The 22,725-nt window shown below is 35.5% G+C and overlaps 1 protein-coding gene across 1 annotated transcript in view; it reads right to left on the reverse strand.

The window, feature by feature from the left end:
- The window catches only part of msh4 (mutS homolog 4), a 50,027-nt gene that overhangs the window by 7,901 nt on the left and 19,401 nt on the right, over positions 1 to 22,725 (reverse strand). The window contains exons 10-16 of the mRNA XM_039741870.1: positions 20,675 to 20,739; positions 14,413 to 14,582; positions 14,033 to 14,169; positions 9,907 to 10,010; positions 8,713 to 8,837; positions 3,654 to 3,854; positions 1,307 to 1,425 (exon numbers count right to left, since the gene is read on the reverse strand). Of these exons, the coding sequence (XP_039597804.1) occupies positions 1,307 to 1,425; positions 3,654 to 3,854; positions 8,713 to 8,837; positions 9,907 to 10,010; positions 14,033 to 14,169; positions 14,413 to 14,582; positions 20,675 to 20,739 (921 nt within the window). The remainder of the gene's footprint in view (positions 1 to 1,306; positions 1,426 to 3,653; positions 3,855 to 8,712; positions 8,838 to 9,906; positions 10,011 to 14,032; positions 14,170 to 14,412; positions 14,583 to 20,674; positions 20,740 to 22,725) is intronic.

Raw genomic sequence — 22,725 nt, forward strand, 5'->3', positions numbered from 1 at the left:
TACATTAGTTTCGGTTAGCGCAGGGAAGCCACCTACCAAATTTCGTGAAGATGTGGCCATGAATAAGAAAGTTCAACATGGCGGACGTTGTTGACCATTATGACCGTTACGCGTAGAATTTCGAAATGAAACCTGTTTAACTTTTGTAAGTAAGCTGTAAGGAATGAGCCTGCCAAATTTCAGCCTTCTACCTACACGGGAAGTTGGAGAATTAGTGACGTTGGAAAGTTCAATATGGCGGCTGACAGTGGCGTCATACCACCGAAATAAATACGTACATTGGTTTCGGTTAGCGCAGGGAAGCCGCCTACCAAATTTCGTGAAGATGGGGCCATGAATAAGAAAGTTCAACATGGCGGACGTTGTTGACCGTTATGACCATTACGCGTAGAATTTCGAAATGAAACCTGTTTAACTTTTGTTAGTAAGCTGTAAGGAATGAGCCTGCCAAATTTCAGCCTTCTACCTACACGGGAAGTTGGAGAATTAGTGATGTTGGAAAGTTCAATATAGCGGCCGACAGTGGCATCATACCACCGAAATAAGTATGTACATTGGTTTTGGTTAGCGCAGGGAAGCCACCTACCAAATTTCGTGAAGATGGGGTCAGCCTTCTACCTACACTGGAAGTTGGAAAATTAATGAAGTTGGAAAGTTCAATATAGCGGCCGACAGTGGTGTCATACCATCGAAATAAGTACGTACATTGGTTTCGGTTAGCGCAGGGAAGCCGCCCACCAAATTTGGTGAAGATGGGGCCATAAATAAGAAAGTTCAACACGGCGGACGTTGTCGACCATTATTGACCGTTATGATCATTATGCGTAGAATTTCGAAATAAAACGTGCTTAACTTTTGTAAGTAAGATGTAAGGAATAAGCCTGCCAAATTTCTGCCTTCTACCTACACAGGAAGTTGGAGAATTAGTGATGAGTGAGTGAGTGAGTGAGTGAGTGAGTCAGTGAGGGCTTTGCCTTTTATTAGTATAGATTCATTACCAATCAAAAAATAAGGAGTGCCTTAACCACTTAACCCATGGATAAGGTGTAGAGTTTGCTGAATCGCCCAAAGATTTAAACTAAGATTGCTGCAATCTAAAAGGATGGTGAACAGCACCATAGTTTGTTAAAATGCTCTCTTGCAATTGAACCCAAAATTTGTAAATGCGATCCATGGGTAATAATCTAGATGACAGTTTGGAATGTTTTGTACACATTTTTGTAATTACTTCAAATGCATGAAACAAATACTTTTAAGTAAAAAAATCATATTTGTAATACTTTCTGAAAGATGCATAAAAACAAACCTCCTTCATTTCAACCATAAAGGTGGATGAACTAGTTTCAAAGTCATCATCTATGCCAATCCTTGTAAAAATCTGATCTGCAATCCGAAAAGATGCATATTCTGCAGGAACAAATGCACCTGAAAAAATCCACGTTTTACAACACCTGTCAGACATAATCACATATACTGTATACTGAACTAAATAGTATTTCACAAGGCTTCAGTTTTGCTTGTGTTAATTTGTTATGTTACTCTGAAAATGTTTTGAGATTTATAAGGCTGTAAGTATAATAAGTGAAGTGGAACCAAAACAAAAGACAACAGTTCAGCCTTAGCACAAGGCCAGGAAATGAAACAACACACACAAACGCACCTATTAAAAAAAATGGAATGAATTTCTTGATACAAATACAGTTATGTCCATAAATATTTGGACAGAGACAACTTTTTTCTAATTTTGGTTCTGTACATTATCACAATGAATTTTAAATGAAACAACTCAGATGCAGTTGAAGTGCAGACTTTCAGCTTTAATTCAGTGGGTTGAACAAAAAGATTGCAAAAAATGTGAGGCAACTAAAGCATTTTTTGAACACAATCCCTTCATTTCAGGGGCTCAAAAGTAATTGGACAATTGACTCAAAGGCTATTTCATGGGCAGGTGTGGTCAAGTCCGTCGTTATGTCATTATCAATTAAGAAGATAAAAGGCCTGGAGTTGATTTGAGATGTGGTGCTTGCATATGGGAGATTTTGCTGTGAACAGACAACATGTGGTCAAAGGAGCTCTTCATGCAGGTGAAAGAAGCCATCCTTAAGCTGCGAAAACAGAAAAAACCCATCCAGAAATTGCTACAATATTACGAGTGCAAAATCTACAGTTTGGTACATCCTGAGAAAGAAAGCAAGCACTGGTGAACTCAGCAACGCAAAAAGACCTGGACGTCCACGGAAGACAACGTTGGTGGATGATCTCAGAATCATTTCCATGGTGAAGAGAAATCCCTTCACAACAGCCAACAAAGTGAACAATACTCTCCAGGGGGTAGGCGTATCGATATCCAAGTCTACCATAAAGAGAAGACTGCATGAAAGTAAATACAGAGGGTGCACTGCAAGGTGCAATCCACTCATAAGCCTCAAGAATAGAAAGGCTAGATTGGACTTTGCTAAAGAACATCTAAAAAAGCCAGCACAGTTCTGGGAAACATTCTTTGGACAGATGAAACCAAGATCAACCTCTACCAGAATGATGGCAAGAAAAAACTATGGAGAAGGCATGGAGCAGCTCATTATCCAAAGCAAACCACATCATCTGTAAAACACGGTGGAGGCAGTGTGATGGCTTGGGCGTGCATGGCTGCCAGTGGCACTGGGACACTAGTGTTTATTGATGATGTGACACAGAACAGAAGCAGCCGAATGAATTCTGAGGTGTTCAGAGACATACTGTCTGCTAAAATCCAGCTAAATGCAATCAAATTGATTAGGCGGCGTTTCATGATACAGATGGACAATAACCCAAAACATACAGCCAAAGCAATCCAGGAGTTTATTAAAGCAAGAAGTGGAAAATTCTTGAATGGCCAAGTCAGTCACTTGATCTTAACCAAATTGAGCATGCATTTCACTTGTTGAAGGCTAAACTTTGGACAGAAAGGCTCACAAACAAACAGCAACTGAAAGCCGCTGCAGTAAAGGCAGAGCATTAAAAAGGAGGAAACTCACCATCTGGTGATGTCCATGAGTTCAAGACTTCAGGCTGTCATTGCCAGCAAAGGGTTTTTAACCAAGTATTAGAAATGAACATTTTATTTCCAGTTATTTAATTTGTCAAATTACTTTTGAGCCCCTGAAATAAAGGGATTGTGTCAAAAAATGCTTTAGTTGGCTCACATTTTTATACATTTTTTTTTGTTTAACCCATTGAATTAAAGCTGAAAGTCTGCACTTCAACTACATCTGAGTTGTTTCATTTAAAATTCATTATGGTAATCTACAGAACCAAAATTAGAAAAAAGTTGTCTCTGTCCAAATATTTATGGACCTAACTGTATCAACCTGAATGGATGACACAAAAGGAAAAGGGAATACAAGTGGAGAATCCACAAAGAATCAAAGGAGAACCTATACCTGATGAAAAAAATAACCATCCTAGTTATACATGGCAGCAGTATTAATGCACACATTGCATTAGTATGGAAAGAAAAAAATGTAAACAAGTACATAAAATTCAGAAATAAAATTAATCTTCCATGTTATGTTGGATTCAACTCATTCTCTCTTGAAGAAAATGTATAATACACAGATCTTACATTTTTGCAACTCAAAACTCAACTTTGCATTCTCCAAGAACAGATAGCTCACCTATTTGAGCCATAATTTGGCAAAGCACCACTTGCTTAAGGTATGTAGATTTTCCACTCATGTTGGGTCCTGTAATCAGAGTGAAGTTACTGCCCTCAAAGATATATGTGCTGTTGGAAACAGGCTGCTGGCTTGAAATTCTCTCCAGTATTGGGTGCCTGCCTTCTTTGATGGCTAATGTATCTGTGAATTCTGGTCGTACTAAAATAACAAAACAATAACTATAAAATTGCAAGCAATCTTAACTGTAGATATGCACTTTATCAAAACAATAATACTTTAATATGCTTTCATTGCATATCTCACAAATCCTTGGTAATTTTAAGAACATGCATAACAATATAATTCAGATTCATCTGCAGTGTTTTTATATAGATTTATTAACATTATCTTACAGTGGCTTGCACAAGTATTTACATTTTCAAAGTCAAAATAAACCATTTTCTGTAGATATTTAGCTGAAGAAGTAAAACTCAAAAGTTAGTGTTTACATACGTATTTAAACCTCTTGTGCTTTAGAAGCTAGAGGTTTACACAAATGACAAATTAATCACAAAGGTGACAGTCATTTGACAATAATTAAACATAATTAGGTGCTAATTGAGAGTCCTCTATATCTTCCTGAATATAAAAAGCACCTTCTGTAAGGACCATAGTCTTTGTTGGACAATCATTGAAAAAGTAAAGACAAAGGAGCATTTTGCTTATGTGAGAAATAAAGCCATTGAAATGCACAAGGCAGGAAATGCCTACAAAAAAATATCGAAGAGTTTGAATGTTCCATTAGGCACAGTTGGATCCATCATCAGAAAGTGCAAGGTTCATCACAGCACCCAGACTCTTACAAGAGTAGGCCATCTCTCAAAACTAAACATCAGAGCAAGACATCGACTGGTAAAAGAAGATACTAAAAATGAAACTGTCACTCTCAGAAGTCTGCGATGCTCTTTGGTTAAAACTAGAGTGAAGGTGTATTGGTCCACAATTTCTAGCAGGCCTTTACAGCAAGCTCGGAAGAAAGAAGGTATTCCTTAAGGAGGTCTACATAAAAGCATATATGGCATTTTCTACAAAGCATGAGAAAGACCCAGTTAAGATGTGGGAAAATGTTTTATGGTCAGATGAAACCAAAATGTAACTTTTTAGCAAGATATTAAAAGATATGTGTAGTGTAAAACTAACACTGCCCATGCTTCAAGAAACACCATACATACAGTAAAATATGCTGGTTTCAGCATCATGCAATGGGGATGGTTTAATGTGCTGGGACTGAGAATCTTGTCAGAGCTGAAGGGACAACAGATGGACACAAATACTACACAGCATTGCAGGAGAACTTGTTCCAGTTTGCTATGAACCTATGGCTCAGGAGAATCATTATCTTTCAACATGACAATGACCCTAAGCATGAGGCCAAAGCAACACTGTAATGGCTCAAAAACAGAAAGATGAACGTTTTAGAATGGCCATGTCAAAGCCCTGATCTTAACCCTATTGAGAATTTCACACACTATTTGAAAAACTGCTGTCCAGAGGCACAATGCCACCAACCTAGAGGATCTCTATAAATTCTGCGAAGAAGAATGTGGAAGAATCACTCCTGAACAATGTGTAAAACTGGTACATACTTACCCCAAAAAATTAAGGCTGTTATTGCAGCAGAAAGTTTCTTGATAAATTATTAATGCGCAGGGCTTGAATATTTATGCTCTTAATTTTGAATTTTTCTTCTTCAGTTAAATACCTATAGAAAATGATTTATTTTGACTTTCAAAAGGTATTGTTACAACATAAGAATTGACATTAAAAATACTGAATGGATAAATATGTGTACAAATCTTATGTCAGGCAGAAAATTATAAAGAGTTTCAAGACGACTGAAAATTTTTGCATACTACTGTAAATATAGTCTTGCATTTGGATATTGGATGGTGACAACAGGACACTGTAGTTAGTACAGAAGAATGTATTTATATCTCGGCCTAGTCACTGTCTGAGTGGAATTTTACTGCATGTACTGTATGATCGATTTATTTGAAGAGACAAAGTTTAACCTGATTTGGAAAAAATTAGGCATATGTGAGAGTGTGTTTTGCATTGGACAAACGTCCTGTCCATGACTGGCACTTGCTATTGCCCAGTGCTGCAGTAAAAGTTCTGACTTCCCATGAACCTTAACTGAAATAAGCAGTCATAGTCATAAAATTGACAGATTAATCAATAATGATTACTCATGCTTTGTTTTTATTTTGTGAAATCCATCTACAAATTTAAGCCATCTTTCTGCATTGTTGTTTTAGATTTAAAGGCAAGAAGATAAAAACTGGGTGATGCAGTTTATTTCTACACAGTTAGGAATGTTCAAATGATGTATTTGTAGGAGTTTTACAAAAAATGGTTTTGGCATGTGTGGGACTGTCAATTCTACTGTTTCAGTAATAATCTTTAAGGAAGGCTACTGCTGCTGGAGTCAATCACACACTGATTGCCAGGAAAACACCTTGATGATTCTGCAAATACAGGGACCAGCAAATAAGCTGAGTTGGCATCACAAAAACCAGAGCCTGGTTTAAAAGGAAGAAACCATTTTTTGGAGTCTGCATGATAGAGAGCAAGCATAATGAATGAGTGATCATGGTCAGGTTAGTCTGGTACTGCTTCAAAAAAAAAATAGTTAAAACTCTCAATTTATCAGTTTAAATTCAATAGCTAAGTGGCTCAGAAGACAGGCTGACAGGCCATATTTAATGTAAAGCATTGTAAAGGAATCAGTAATTAAAATATTTGAAGATTTGATAGGGATACACACCAAGAATTTGAAGCCTCCTGGCTAAAATGGCATCTTCAGATGATCACAATAAACTATATTATTGAGAAACATTAGAAATAAATTCAATAGCCTCAAACTGGCTATATGTAATTAATAAAGAGCTGCAAAGCGGTCCTAGCTAATAAGAGTTTGCAAGGGTTAAGGCACCAGCAAGATTGGAAAAAGCGGGACAAGTTTCATAAAAAGTCCCCATGTATGACAGGTAACCAGACTGACAACAAAGTATGTTATATTAAAAAGCCACTGTCAAGGACACTGAAAAGGATAATTATGCTGATTAAAAATTAACATTGTACATTTTTTGTTTTGTTACTTTAATTTTCCTAACTATTTTAAATCTTGGACTTTCATATTTAATACACCACAAAGTCACTTTCATAAATTATGAATACTACCAATAAATTATTATATTAGTCATTGGAACAGGCAGAGCAACTAATAATGCCATGTTGCAGAAATGCAATTCCTATGAAAAAAAAGGAAACATATTGATGCCTAATCTGTTAAGTTAATTCCACTGGACATAACCATTAGGAAAGCAATTTTAAAAGAAAGTTTAATTCCCAAAATATATATTTTAAACCAAAAAAATAAAGGTACAATAATAATGCACAACAGAGAAAAAAAGCTTTTTAAAATAAATTGCGAGCATTATTTTTGAATATCTAAACATCATGTCCAATTCAATCTTATCCACTTCTAAGTAGACATAGAATTTCCTTAAGTGTATTTGGTATTACAGCTTCACATCCATTCTTATGCTTATTATTATGATTCTGCACTAATTTTGTGCATTTTGCACAAATGGGATGTATTGAAAGACAGGATTAGAGTCAGGTGAAGAACTTACTGCGACCTGAGGAGGTCAAACAATGTTTTCCCTTGAAATGATCATTATCTTAGGTGAGGATATTACATACAAATACAAAAACTACTGATTTGTGTCCATTTCTGTAAGAAAAAGTATTTCAGTAAATACTTCAGTAACCAAGAAAACACCTAAGAAAAGAATACAGTACGTGCATTGAACTGCATGGGATGGCTATTGATTTATTCATTTGGTTTATATGACATTATTTCTACAACAGCTACCTAGGATGGTGAAACAGAGATGTCAGCATCCAAGAATCTGTACAGAAAATATAGAAACGTTGCTAAATCTTAGTCCCACAGTCCAAAGAAATGCAGGTTAGGTGTATTGGCGATCCTAAATTGTCCCTTTTGTGTGCTTGGTGTGTGGGTGTGTGTGTGCCCTGCTGTGGGCTGGCGCCCTTCCTGGGGTTTGTTTCCTGCCTTGTGCCCTGTGTTGGCTGGGATTGGCTCCAGCAGACCCCCATGACCCTGTAGTTAGGATATAGCGGGTTGGATGATGGATGGATATTTTTAATGGTTATTTTACAACATTGATTTTAGTTATGCATTAGGCTTTGATTTTTGGTATTTTTGCCATCCTGGTTTTGATTTTACCCTTTTATTCTGGTTATTTTTTCATGTTTTTAAAGTTATTGTCTGTCTCTTATACCTTCATTGTTATCAGTCTTTAATTTAATATTGTTCTTTATCAGTATGCTGCTGCTGGAGTATGTGAATTTCCCCTTGGGATTAATAAAGTATCTATCTATCTATCTATCTATCTATCTATCTATCTATCTATCTATCTATCTATCTATCTATCTATCAATCAATCATTGAAATTGTTAAAGTTGAAACCTCAGCTGTTAATCAAGGGAAAATTCCCCAAGAGTAATACTGACATTCTTCGTCATTTTTTTATTAATTTTATCTGGCTAAAAATATAACATTATGGTGTTCTCACTAACTTGAAGTTCATAACTGGTCAAATTAAACCGAAACAGGATGTAAGAGTAAAATGAATAATAGTAATCATTTCAATACCACATATTCATTCCAAACTAAAAATATTAAGATCTATTCATTCAATGGCAACCTCATTACATACCAATATAAAGAATACACAAAGTTCTTACATTGTAACATAGTGAATCATACAGAACATATTAATTTGTACTGTGTTCTGATTAAAACAGGAATCTCTACAACTGAACCTCCTTTAACCATTCTCATAATTTGCCCAAACATACACTGTTAAATAAGAACATAAGAAATTAAAGAAGTTAAAAGATCTCATTCAGTCTATCAGGTTCATTTGGTTAATTACTACAGTAACTAATATGTCACACCATATTATCATTGTTACATCATACTCACCATAGTCAGATACAGTGCAAGCATGTGCCAGGGACAGCAGCATGTCAAGCATGGAGACAGTATCGGACAGCTTGTATAAGCAATGCACATGTTCATGAACTAGAGACAGTAACTGGCAAACAACCCTAAAAAATTAAAGTTATATTCATTTGTGAATTTGAATTTTTCATTATAAGTTTAACTTATATTCATGAAACAAATAAATCACAGAATAAGAAAACACACCTGACTACAGGTACACACTGCAGTGTGTAATAGATTTTCCAGGAGCAGACAACTGTTTTTGATAAATGTCTTTTTAACAATATTAAAAATATAAACAATATTATAGCCATGGGTTACTTTTAATTACGAAATACTGTATTAACTGGGCTAACCTTACTGACAAAGAAGCACAAGAACAAGAATTTTTTAACATAATCATTGACTTCTTTTCACCATGGTATGTTGAAGCCCAAGTGACAGAGGAAGCCTGTTTAGACTTAGTATTTTATAATAATCAAGATAGAAGCCAGGAAGCATATGTGATTGAACCGTTATGATCTTGTGACCATAATATAACACATATGACAGAACAGAGAGCATATTCAAAAGCTAAAACTTTTATATTTAAATTTAGTAGGGCACATTTTTAGCATATGTAGAAGTTTAAAAAATATAAACTAGGATAAGGTTTTACATGGTGGAGACAGACAAGAATGGAGTGGGGTTAAGGTCATTTTATATACTTTGTACAATACAGACAAATAATATCCCATAATTCAGAAGCATTAAGATATTAAAGAGAATTCTGCAAAGGATAAATAAGGAACTAAAATTAAGTTGCAAAGGAAAAAAACAACTGTATAATGCATATAACACAAATAATTCCAACATTAACCACAGGGATTACAGAGCATGACAGCAACAGTTATGATATTACAAAAGCTAAAAAACAGCAATAGAGAGGAAGTTCACCTAAAGACATAAAGGGAGACAACACTCCACCCCATCATTCACTGAAAAGCTTGTTCATAATCTTTCCTCTTCCTTAGAGGACAGAATAAGTTGGCTAAAGTCTGAATTCCATGCTTGGTCTGTTATGTTGGTCAACCCAGAACTTTGTTTAGAAATGACTTAATATACATTTAGTAAAACATTTAGAATATTGCTTTTTTTTATTTATATCTAAAAATATATAACAAAAACACTTACACATAAGACATATGAAAAATCTCTTTGAGTGCCTCATCACATCTGTCATTGAGCTTAATCAGATCTATTGTGGTAAAGCAGTAATTATTCTTAAATCTAGTTACCTATAGCAGAAATAAGAAAAAAATCACATTTTCTTTGAGTAAAAGATTATATACATATTAATATTTTAAAACAAAATGTATTGTAAGAAAATATGTTTTAAGCTAAATGTAGTCTTTTTATTATAGCATAATAAGACTGATAGTGCCTAATTACAGTAGCCCCTTAGATTCATGTCAGGTCAGTTCAGTTCATTATAATTATTCCTAACAGTTTAGTGAATGTATTTGTTGTTAGTCTTACTGATTCAGATATATTTAAAACCCAGCAATAAACAGCATGTAAAATGTATCAGTAAACAAAACAACAACCATTAACAAAATTGATAAATATTATGTATCAATTTAAAGAAAATGAATATCAGATATAAATAGAATAAATACAGAAATGTCCACATAATTAACTGCCCAAGCAATGACAGCATGAAAAATACAGACCTCATTTAAAAATTGATCAAATATTAAGGGAATATATATGTGCAGTTCAAAAACAATATGCGTAAGGCTAAATATTAGCGTGGTTTTGAACACCGCAAGATACAGTAGTTGTGGGCAAAGTGCTGGGAAGTTTATATTCGGAACAGCAAAATTGCTGGAGTTTCAAAATATGTCACTGTCACTGTTATATCAATAACAGGCTACCTTTTTAAACACATTCCACTAAAGTTGGTCTTGTACTCATAAACTGGTAATTAATGAAAACAACATGACTAACAGGTAAGCACAACAGTGCTGGAGAAAGAGACATATAAAAATGCACATTTTGTTTCAGTCTATTATAGATGGTGTAAGGAAAGCAAAAACTGAGCATCTGAGAAATACAAAAACTTCTCCTGGTCTGCTGTTTGTTTCCTGCTAACATGTGCTTATAGGAGGATCAGAATAGGGAGGAAATTCCATGCCTCTATAAATCCTTTCTGCTGCAGACTAGCAGTGGCCTTGTTACATTGTGGGTGTATATTTGTGGAATATATTGAGTTCCTTGACATAGGTAAAACAACAATTGAATATTACAGTATACCTGAACATCATTATCAACCAGATCCATCCTTTCATGTAACACTATGAACATTTGGGCTTCTTAGGACAATGTTTCATGCTATAGTTAGAAAATTCCTGGTATGACTCCCGTCACATAAAAATGATTTAAGTTTAATGCTGCTGCCATCCCAATTATTAGATCTCAATCCAGTCAAGAATCTGTATGATGACATGGAATGAAAGTAGAGATCCACCAGGCAGCGAGTACCTTTGCAGTTCATTGAATTTCTTTGGTAGTTTCTTTTGTCTTGGATAGAGATCAGTAGTAGACAGCTATTTTCAAGTCTTATCAAGGATGCTTGATTGGGCTCAAATCCAGGTTCTGACTGGGAAACTCAAGAACATACCCAGAGATGTCCCTAAGCCACTCATCCAATATCTTTTTTTGTGCTTAGGGTAATGGTCCTGCTAGGTACATGCTTTCTGTTCAACGTATGGAAGTGCCAGAGAAAGTGTAGACTATGCAAATTTTTCATTTGCTATGACATCTGGAGTTTGTGTGCCCTCTCACGATTAATGGATCATTATTATGCATAGCTAATCAGATGCAGGCATAAACAATTACATTTTTTCAGCCTTTTTCATTTTGACACTGTGAATAATTATGTTACATTTCTCCATATTTCTGTTTTTGCAGTAGACTAAAGTATCTAGGTTTGCTATTAGTATTGTTTTGATTAGCTTTCATTTTATGTCTGTTGCATAAGTGGCTAGATATTTTCTTAGGAAAGGATTTGCCACTCTATGTGTATATGTGTGTGCATGTGTTTGTGCAAGTGTACAGTATGTGAGTTCAGAGGGGCTTATTTGTTAGGATCCTCTGTGGATTAAATTTATGTTTATTCATTCTCAAAATTTCTTACATATTTTATCGAGGAAATCTAATAAAGACTAAAAATAATTTAAAAAACGGTTTTATTTAAATTTTCTAGTATTAATTTCCTTCTCAACAACAAAAGTTGGTTTTGTTCAATATGAGAATTTTTTTGCCATTGACTAACCCTACCCTGTCTTAGGCCTTAGATTTTAATATGTTGTGTTTAAATCTTAGCCATAAATAAAATAAAATAAAACAACTAGCTAGGTTCTCATTTTTTCATTAAGAGATATTGGGTTACATTTTGTTTGGTTCCTTAAGATTGTCTGGGTCTTTCTGAGCAGCAACTACCCAGCTGTTGAGAAGTCATCCATGTTGAATTGAAGACAGGCTATCTATTCCTTTGAGCCAGCCTGGTAACTCCTAAAGGACAGTTTTGTTTTGTTTTATTTTGTTTTGTTTTCTGTGTAGTCACTTAAAATTTTGTGACAGCAGGAACCCTCTAGAGCAGGGGTCCTCAATCCCAGTCCTGGAGGGCAGCAGTGGCTGCAGGTTTTTGTTCTAACCCGGTTGCTTAATTAGAAAGCAATTCTTGCCAATAATTTAATTTCATGGCTTGTTAGTGCTTTAACTCTGCTATGTCAGGTCATTCTCATGTCCTGGATTTTCTTTCCCTTTCTAAGGATATCATCCAAATGATTTGAAGGCTAAAATGGCTGAGTAATTCTCAGTCCTTCACTTTTTTCTCTTTACTTTCCTTCTAAGTATTTAATTAAACCCAACAGTGCATGATAAATACACATGGGTGTAAATGGTAACAAGCGAAATTGAGAAATCTTGTTGCTAATTAGGAGAAATTAAAAACCAAGAATATAGCTGTTTAAGACTAAAATAAGCACTAAGGGTTCAAAATCTTAATGAACGAGGCCACTAAAATGAAGCATTAGTGTTACTTGAGCAGTAAGTGCTTCGTATTAAGCAATTGGGTTGGAGCAAAAACCTGCAGCCACTGTGGTCCTCCAGGACCGTGATTGAGAACCCCTGCTCTAGAGCATAGCAGAGCCCTTAAGGTCTTTCTGTACAATAACGTTAGGATAGATCATTGTACTTCACAGGGCTACATTAAGCTCAAAAGTCAAAAACAAAGCTGCTAGACCATAACTCTCTCACAACCTCTTCCCTAATTTTCACAAAGTTCATGCACTACATTAGCAATGTAGCCATCATAAATATCATGACTTGTAATGATGTTACAAGTCACACAACACACACATCACATGACTTTTAATCCTTTAACATCATAGCAACCAAAAGCGCAAAATGTTGGTGCCCATGAAAACAAGAAGCAAAAAATGGTAGAGTCCAAGAAAAAACAAATTAACAAAATTATTACAATAGGTATATCAGGCAAAACGCATTTTTGCTCCTTTTCTGATTTGTTTTTTTCTTTATTATATATTGTATTTGTTTTGGATAAATCTCTACATATGAGGAACTTGCTTTGTTTTGTTTGGATTTGACAGTTTAATTTGTTTTCCCCTCTCTTCATACCAGGACATTTTGAGACTTTAAACCTTAAAGAAGTCTTAGTCAAAGTTGAACATGGCGCCTGGCTGCCTGGGCAGAGGGCAATCCAAATGACTAAGACGTGAAATAAGGCCTGATTGGGTTTTTGCTTTACACTGAGTGTTCTGCTTTTGCCTCTTTAACTTTGTTAAATTTACTTAAAAGAAGACTTAAGGTTAAGAACCACTCCTTTGCTTAGGACTATAATTATATCTCATTATTTTTTCTCCAGCCGTCTGGAGTTTTTTTTGTTTTTTCTGTCCCCCCTGGCCATTGAACCTTACTCTTATTCGATGTTAATGTTGATTTATTTTGTTTTATAATTGTGTCCTTCATTTTTCTATTCTTTAATATGTAAAGCACTTTGAGCTACTGTTTGTATGAAAATGTGCTATATAAATAAATGTTGTTGTTGATGTTGTTGTTTTAATTGCTTTATCCTTTGGGCAATAAAGAAATATTGCTATTTCTAATTTTGTTCAAATTTCAAATTTCATAAATAAACATTTAAAATGTAGTTATGTAGTAAATTTATAAATTACTTACAATATACAACCTTTCCATTAAATATGTGCATACTTTCAGAAACAAAAATAGTTACCTTAATAAATTCAATAGGGAATTGTCCACCCTGTAATCCACCTGCATCGAGCTTCATTTGAATGAAAAATCTGCGAGTTGTGCTAAAGCTAGTTCGCAAAGGTAAGCCATATTTCTCTCCCAGTTTTGTCACCATGCCTGTAGTTAACATTTTATTTTATTTCTTAGTTACACATATCTACTTCAGGAGAAAGTTGGATCAAAATAATATTTATAAACATAGAACTAAAAATTAACAATAAAATGAGCATAGAAAATAAGCAGTCATCCTGCCATTAAAGTACATAAAACTGGCATAGAATTATTTTTAAGCATGTTAACATTATGGTCAGTAAAAGAAATTAAAGCATTTTATTTCAGAACTATTCAGGAAGTGTGTACCTGCAATATCATCAACAATTTCAGTGTAGACACGACGAGAAATATCAAGAAATTCATTGATGTTTGGACGAACTGCATAACACTTTTGAGTTCTCATGTTCAGACTCCCCTTCATATAACATGTTTCATCATTGATGACAGTTTTAATCTGCTCCAAGATGGTATTAAATCTGCTCAAGAAATAATTCTGTTAATTTAAATCAGGGGTGGCCAACTCCAGGCCTGGAATGCCGCAGTGACTACAGGTTTTCATTCTAACCCTTTTCTTAATCAGTGACCAGTTTTCACTGCTAATTAACTTTTTTCCCCATCACTTTAATAGCCCTGTCAGAAGAGTTCAGCCCTCTGAATTGATTCCTTTCTTCATTAAATGACAGCCAAGCAGAAATGAGATGTGAAACGAGCTAACAGATGACCAGCTAAACTGGGGCTTCAAACTCCAACAATTTCACTCCAATCACTTTCTTAATGAGAAGCCAATTCCTGCAGTTAATTAAACCCATTATTTAAATCCATGGCTTGTTGCTGCTCTCATTCTGCCACAGCACCCATTTCGAAAACTGTTGTTTTTCTGTTCTTTCAAAGAGCGCTGTCAAAATGTTTTGGTGACCTGAGAGATCAACCTTACCAAGACCATCACCTCTCTTTAATTTCAGATATTGTGTAATGGGCACAGGGGAGCTGGTCATGTGGTGGCTTGTTTTGTGTCTCATTATTGTTTGGCTGCTAATTAATGAAAAAGAAACAACTAAGGGGCCTGAGTCAAGTTAATTAAAAGTAGTAATCAGCACCAAAAACTGGTCACTAATTAAGAAGATGGTAAGAATGAAAACGTGCAGCCGCTGCAGCACTCTAGGCCTGGAGTTTGTCACCACTGATTTAAATGAATTCAGTTTAATTGCAGGTACAAGGTAGAAAACCGTAAAATAAAATTAAACAACATAAACATAATTTTCAGTGTAAAAATGAGTATGGCCATAGAAATACACATATTTATTTATTTATTTATTTATTTATATATATATATATATATATATATATATATACAGTATATAGTTTCAGAGTTATGATGTCACAAACTGCAAATCAATTAAATCTGACATTGTGTTACAATTAATAAAAACTTACAACCAATAATATGTTAAAAATAAATTTATTACTTTTGGGAAAAACAAAAAAATTTCAAAGCTTTGGTTGTGGAACCACCTTTTCCTTTGATTACTGCAATAGCTGTCTTCGGAGCTATCAACTGAGCACACTTGAATTTTCCAATTTTACCCTACTCTTTTTGCAAAGATTTCAAGATCAGCACTTTGGAGTGGTTAGTATCAAGTTAATATTTGCAGATATACCACTTGATGCAACTGAGAAAAATTTTTAATTTAACTGATAAATATAGCTTAGTGTCTTTACTCTATGGCATACAAAAGAAAGTTTTGTTTGTTTCCTAATAGCATCTCCTAATGGTAACAAATAAATAAAGAAAAGAACTTGTCCGAGTAACAATCCTTGAGGAATGTCAAATCTAAATGCAGACACTAATAAGGAAGTACTGTCTTCAGACATTTCTGTATATTTACAAGTATTTGATAAGAATGAAATAAACTAATTAAGAACAGTCCATCATAGCCCAACAGAATTCTCATCTAAAAAGTAAAATGTAATGGTTAACAATATTAAAACTGCATTTTAAAAAATTTCTAGCATACCAAGGATATTAGAAAAAAGGCAGAACATCATTTTCAGCATGGGCTGAGCCAGCTTCTATTCTCAGGCAAGAGCAAATATCAGACTGAAACTTCTCAACAGATGTTATATGTGGACTGTCACCCAAGTGACCACTGACTTGGACTACACAAGTGAAAACTGCCTAAAAACAGTAACCCTCACTGTAAAGGTCTGTTCACTTTAAAAGCAGCTCAGAAGACTCATAGATCTTCTGAAATATCCAGCCAAATTAAGAAAAACAGCAACTCAGCTGCTAAAAATCAAATGTGGGCTCAAAAAGTCAAATGAGGAGTAACAAAACACAGCATTCATTCATAAACAAGATTAAAATGAAAAACAAATATACTCTGCTTTGAAAGCCAGAAAAAAGAAATCATTCATCCAATTCAACCAAAGTTAAATGAAAGTGGGGCAGAAGAAAAGAAGTGTTAGTTATTGAAAAATGTATCCTCCAAATAAAGCCAGCTGGATATGCAGCAGAGGCTTCAAGTAAAAAACAATGTAATGCTTCCCAGAAACAAGAGCTTCCTACAACACCCAAAGAGTAGACCAGCTGCTGGAAAGGGCTGATGAACACACTCTGGTTCTAATTCATGCTAAAACAAATGAGACTGAGGGTAAGGGTATACACATTGCATAAAAACTGGAAACACACTGAAGCCCAGTCATTGTTCCTAAGGTTCTTCCAGCACCAGGAAAAAAGCCACCCGATTAGAAATTAACATTCAGTAATAATGCTTGGATGAAGGCAGGGTTCAAAGAAGATTTAATTTCTCTCAGCCACCTTAGAGCCTTTCACAGGGGAAATACCTCCTTTTCTAATAGGGCTAATTTTTTTATATATATTTTTTTATTAATTTTATTGCAATCCATACAAAGCAATCAAGTTTTTACAAAAAGAAAAATTGAGTTAAGAACAGATCGATCCCCACCCCTGAGAGAGAGAGCAAGCCAAACGGTGTAAAATTTAAGGCTTGTAAACATACCTAAATTAATAAATTCTCTGTGCTTTATGAAATTATTTTAAAATATTACTGATTAGATCCTGCCATGTTTTGAAAAAAGTCTGTACGGATCCTCTAACTGAGTATTTGATTTTTTTCATTTCAAATAATATAACACATCGGTTTCCCACTGACTTAAAAGAGGAGAGTTTGGGTTCTTCAAGTTTATCAGAATAAGTCTGCGTGCCAAAAGTGTAGTGAATGCAATCACAATTTGTTTGTCTTTCTCCACTTTAAGCCCCTCTGGAAGAACCCAATAATAAGACTACATTTACAAGAGAAACAGATAAATAGTCTAGGAGCAATATGGACCTTCAGGGAAGCGTGCAGACATTTTAACAAGATGTTTTAGGGGAAAAACCTAAACAAGATGCAGAGAAACACCCAACCCAACTAAATAAAACTCTGTCCAAAATATAACAAACAGCATTCCTCTTTTAAAATGTTAATGTAAGAAGTATTAGAAACAAAACACATGAACTACTGTAGAAGCAACAGTATTGGCCTGGGACTATGAAACTATGATCTACAGAGTGTCAGGGATGCCAGGGGCAACGACCCGGCTGGGACGCCTTGAGGGACCGGAAGAGGGTCTACGCCCACCATGGATCACGTGGGGGCCACCATCCTGGTTGGTTTGGGGGCCATGGGTAGAGGGATTGGAAGCCCAACCCTCTAGGGACCCGTGGTCACCACCAGGGGGTGCCCCAATGCCTTGGGGATCCTGGACCTCAGCACTTCCGCCACACCAGGAAGTGCTGGGGGGAAGAGGAGCAGGGACACCCGGAGAGCTTCTAGGAGAACAGCCGGCACTTCTGCCACACTGGGGCATGTCCAGGGAGGAGTGCCGGGAAACACCTGAAGCCCATCCGGGATGAAATAAAAGGGGCCGTCTCACTTCATTCGAGGCTGGAGTCGGGTGGAAGTAGGACAAAGCAAGAGAGGAGAGTGGAGGCGGCCCGAAGAGAAGGCATTGTGTGGCCAGGACTGTGTGGGGTTTGTGTGTGTGCACGGACGTTAGTATTTTAAATATTGTAAAATAAACGTGTGGTGGTGATTAACAACATGTCCGCCTGTCTGTGTCCGCGCCACGTCCACAAGAGCTATAACTAGATGAGAATGATACAGAGGGATATAATTTTTGTGGCTACACACTCTTCAAGAAAGACAGAAAAAGAAGGAAAGGAGTAGAATGTTGCAGTATATGTGAAAGATAATATTCAGGCTTACAAGATCAATACAGAAGAAGGGAGCACATCAGAATCACTATAGGTTAACCTACTAAAGAAGAAATCCAGGGATTTGGTGATTGAAGCTTGGTAAAGGGAACCAAATTCTAATATAATGAGCAACAGCGCATCCATCTATCTATCTCTTTTCTAAACCTGCTAATTCACAGCAGGGACGAGGGGAAGCTGGAGCCAATCCCAGAGAGCGTTAAGGGCGAGGGATGAACAATACCTGGACAGGTTGCACACACACACATTAAGGGCCTATTTAGCATCAAATCCATTTAAAATGTATATCACTGGACTGTCAAAGGAAACCAGAGCACCCAAAGGAAACTCACACGGAAACAGAGTACCTAGGACTTGAACCCTAATTACTTTTCTGTAAGGCAGCAACACTACCACCGAGCCACCCCAACAGCACATTATTCCAACCTTAATAAAAGGACAAGTGACTGTGAGTTTCTCTCTGTGTCAGTCCAGATGCTTCATCTGTAAAATTCCAAAAGGTGGAACATCACAAACATTAACACTGCTTTTACAGGTCCCATACCAAATAGCATATAACAGACACATATGCATTGCATGGTGCACTGCAAATGTTAACTCTGAGTTCTATGTTGATTACAAGCTATATTGAATGTTCTCATTCAGTTTGTTTCAGGCCCAACGTGGGATAATTCCTATCTTTGTTTCATGTTTTTGATTGATAAAGACAGAAAAACAAAAAAAGAGATGGAATTAAAAGGCAAATTAAATTGTAGGTTATATTGTTAAAACTTTTGAAAATAAATTGAGGGATGTTAGCCTTAGACTACATAATCCACAACAGACTGCATCTGAAGTACTGTGTGCAGTTCTGGTTCCCACACTTCAAAAAATGCATACACTATATATCCAAAAGTATATAGACAACCCAGTGTACAAGACCATTTAGACAATTATGTGCTTCGAACTTTGTGGCAACAGTTTGAAGAAGGCTCTTTTCTGTTCTAGTATAACTATGCCTCAGTGCACAAAGCCAGGTTCATAAAGACATGGTTTGATGAGTTTGGTGTGAAGAGACTCCAATGGCCTGCACAAAGCTCTGACCTCAAACCTACTGAACACTTCTGGGACAAACTGAAATGCTGATTGGCAGCCAGGTCTTCCTGTCCAATATCAGTGCCTGACCTCACAATTACTGTTTTGGCTGAATAGGCACAAATACCCACAGGCACACTCCAAACTCTTCTTTAAAGCCTTCTCAGAAGAGTGAAGACTGTTATGTCAGCAACAGGGGAACTAACTTATATTACTGCCCATTGCTTTAGAATGGGATGTCAGGCAAGCTCATATAGTTATGTTAATCAGGTGTCCACAAACATTTGGCCATATAGTGTAGCCACACGTGAAGCTGTGCAGAGGACAGCAACTAAGTGCATCCCAGGACTAAAATCCAAGTCACACTCTGACAGGCTCAAGGAGTTAAATCTTTTTAGTCTCAAGCACAGAAGGCTACATGGGGACCTGATCCAGGCCTTCTAAGTCTTCAAAAGTGTCAAGGACATTGATAAAATAGATACAGCAAAATGTGATCAATTAAATAGCACATCACATACTTGATGAAACCAGTGAAAATGAGGGAGAAGAGTATTTAAGACTGTAATTAAGGAATCAGTTCTTCACGCAAACAGCTGCGGGAATTTGGAAGAAACCATCAAGTCATGCATTGGAAACACCAACTCTGACAACTTTTAAAAAGTAGCTGGTTTAGATACTGATGTTCTCTCAATTGTCACATTTCTTAACTTGTTGCATTCGTATAGTCTCATAAAGGTTGCATTTCAATGCAAGATATGAGTTGTAAGAGAACAATCTTCTTCAAAACATCATATGAAAGGGCAAATTAAAAACTGTCTATAACTCATAAGAATATTCCGGTCTGTCTCCGATATCTATGAATGTTTAACAATAGCTACTTGTAAGGAATTGGGGGCAATTCCACTTAATGAAAATGTATGGGTCATTCAGTCACAGAAAGTGAATTAAAAAAACAAACATATAAAGGGGAAGAAGTCTAGGTTTCATTTTACAATTCTGCCTTAAAATGCAATGTTGCTTCATTAATTTAAATTTATTCATGTATCAAGCACAAGGGGCGACTTGTGATTTAGTGCTACTAGGTCAGAAAAGTTCATCTGTGCTTATAGGATTTTGAATGATCAACATTTGTCTTTGTTTACTGTAATTATCCATCTACTAATCCAGACCTTTTGCTGTTAACCACAACAATTAGTAGAAATAGCTGTAATAAATTACCTATCATCTTCTAATGATCTTCCATAAGCTTGCAGCAGGGGAGTCTGGCAATTTTTCAGCATCATCTAATAAGAGATTTGTTACAAATTAATGCAATTAACAGAATGTTATTTTACATCAGCCAATCAACTAATCAGTCTTTAATTTATAGAGTGCCATTAACAGCACTCAGTATCAAAAGGCACATTACATTTACATCCATCCAACAAATTCTCCTTATAACATAAGTAAATTATTTATCATCACCTTTCTGTATATCAGTACAGCTAAAATCATTTTATAGTTAATCTGATAGTTACCAGCCAGCTGTACATGATTTTCTATACATAAATAATAAAAGAACATCCTACTCATGAGTCATATAAACACAAAATGGATAATTTGTAATAGTGGTAGAATAAACATTTTGTTTATGTACACATTGTTTTTAAAACAGTAAATATCACTATAAATAATTGCTGAATAAAAGTAAAATAAGTAAGTTGTATTTGTATGTACCTCCACATAATTATGATAAAATAGAAATAACTGAAGCCTAGCTAAATAATAAAATTTGAATCAGTATAATGTTGATGAGTATACATTATTTAGGAAAGATAGGCAAATCTGAAAAGGTGGGGGGGTTGCTATTTATGTAAAACAGAATTTGAATGTAAGTTGTCTTCAATTATAAGGTGAGACGCAGCTTAGTGATGATATTTGGATTCAACTAGACAGCATTTGAGATCAAGGCTGTACAGTATATTAGGATTGTGTTATTTACCTCCTAATATAAAACAAAGTTTCATTTTACATCTATTTAATAATTTTATACAGAAAAGTTAGTAATTTAGGCAAATTACTAATTTACAAATTTTAAAGGGAGAAGTACTGCTTATGAAATAGGGTGAAATCTAACAAATCACAAGTACCAGATAATATTTATCCTCAAGATTAAGAAAGTTAGTACATACATACTGTGTACTTTATAAACTTTTGACGCATATTTTTTGAAACTCTCTGAATACCAGGGAAATTCTTAAGGACTGGAAACTAGGATGTCTAGAACAAGTGTATTTGCAAAGAGTCAACATGGGTATAGACAGGTAAGGTCAGGTTTCACTGATATGCTAGAGTTCTATGAGGAGGTAATGAGAGCATACAATAAAAAAGATGCATATGATGTTAATTCACTTGACTTTTTATATAGCTTTTGATAAGGTACCATATAAAAGGTTATTGTTCAAACTAAAACAAGTGGGAATTAAAGCAGTGGTGTGGTGTGGTTCAAACATTGGAAATAAAGGTTTATGGCAAGGGAACGTTTTTCAGAATTTGGAGGTGTCCCTCAAGAATCAGTATTGGGGTGACTGCTCTTTTTAACAAGCATAAAAGATCTAGATATATATATAATCAACAAGGTGATTATGTTTGCAGATGATACCAAACAAGGTGGACAGACAGATTATTTTGAATCAGCTAAACAGTTATAGAAGGATTTGAAAAGCATAAAGGTGTGTGCCGATCTGTAACAGATGAAATCTAATGTAAATAAATAAAATAAATTACGCATAGGATGTACTGTAGAAATGTTAGATTTGAAATGAATACATGTCTGAATCTTGAAAGAACACCTTATGAGAAGGACTTTGAATAGGATAGTGCACTCAGCACTAACTATTATACATTAAGGCAGTGTACAGAAGCAATCAAGGAGACTAATATAATGTTTGACGTACATCATGATGTATGGAGTAAAAGTCAATGGAGGTGATGCTTAAGTTGTACAAATCACTGGTGAGACCTCATCTGGAGCACTGTGTACAGTTTTTATTAGAAAAAAACTTTGCAAGGATAGAGAAAGCCAGAGGAGAGCTACTACACTAATTCCAGGACTAAGAGTTATTAGCTATGAAGACAGATTGAAGAGTCAAACTTTTTCAGTTTAAGCAAACTGAGATCTAGGGAATAAATTCTTCAGCAAGAACATGGGAACATGTTTGAAAACTGGTTACGGGCTGATTTCGAAACAAATGTTAAAAAGTGTTTATTCATGCAAAGAACCATCCATC

The sequence above is a fragment of the Polypterus senegalus genome, chromosome 18, assembly GCF_016835505.1.
Source record: "Polypterus senegalus isolate Bchr_013 chromosome 18, ASM1683550v1, whole genome shotgun sequence".
NCBI lineage: Eukaryota > Metazoa > Chordata > Cladistia > Polypteriformes > Polypteridae > Polypterus > Polypterus senegalus.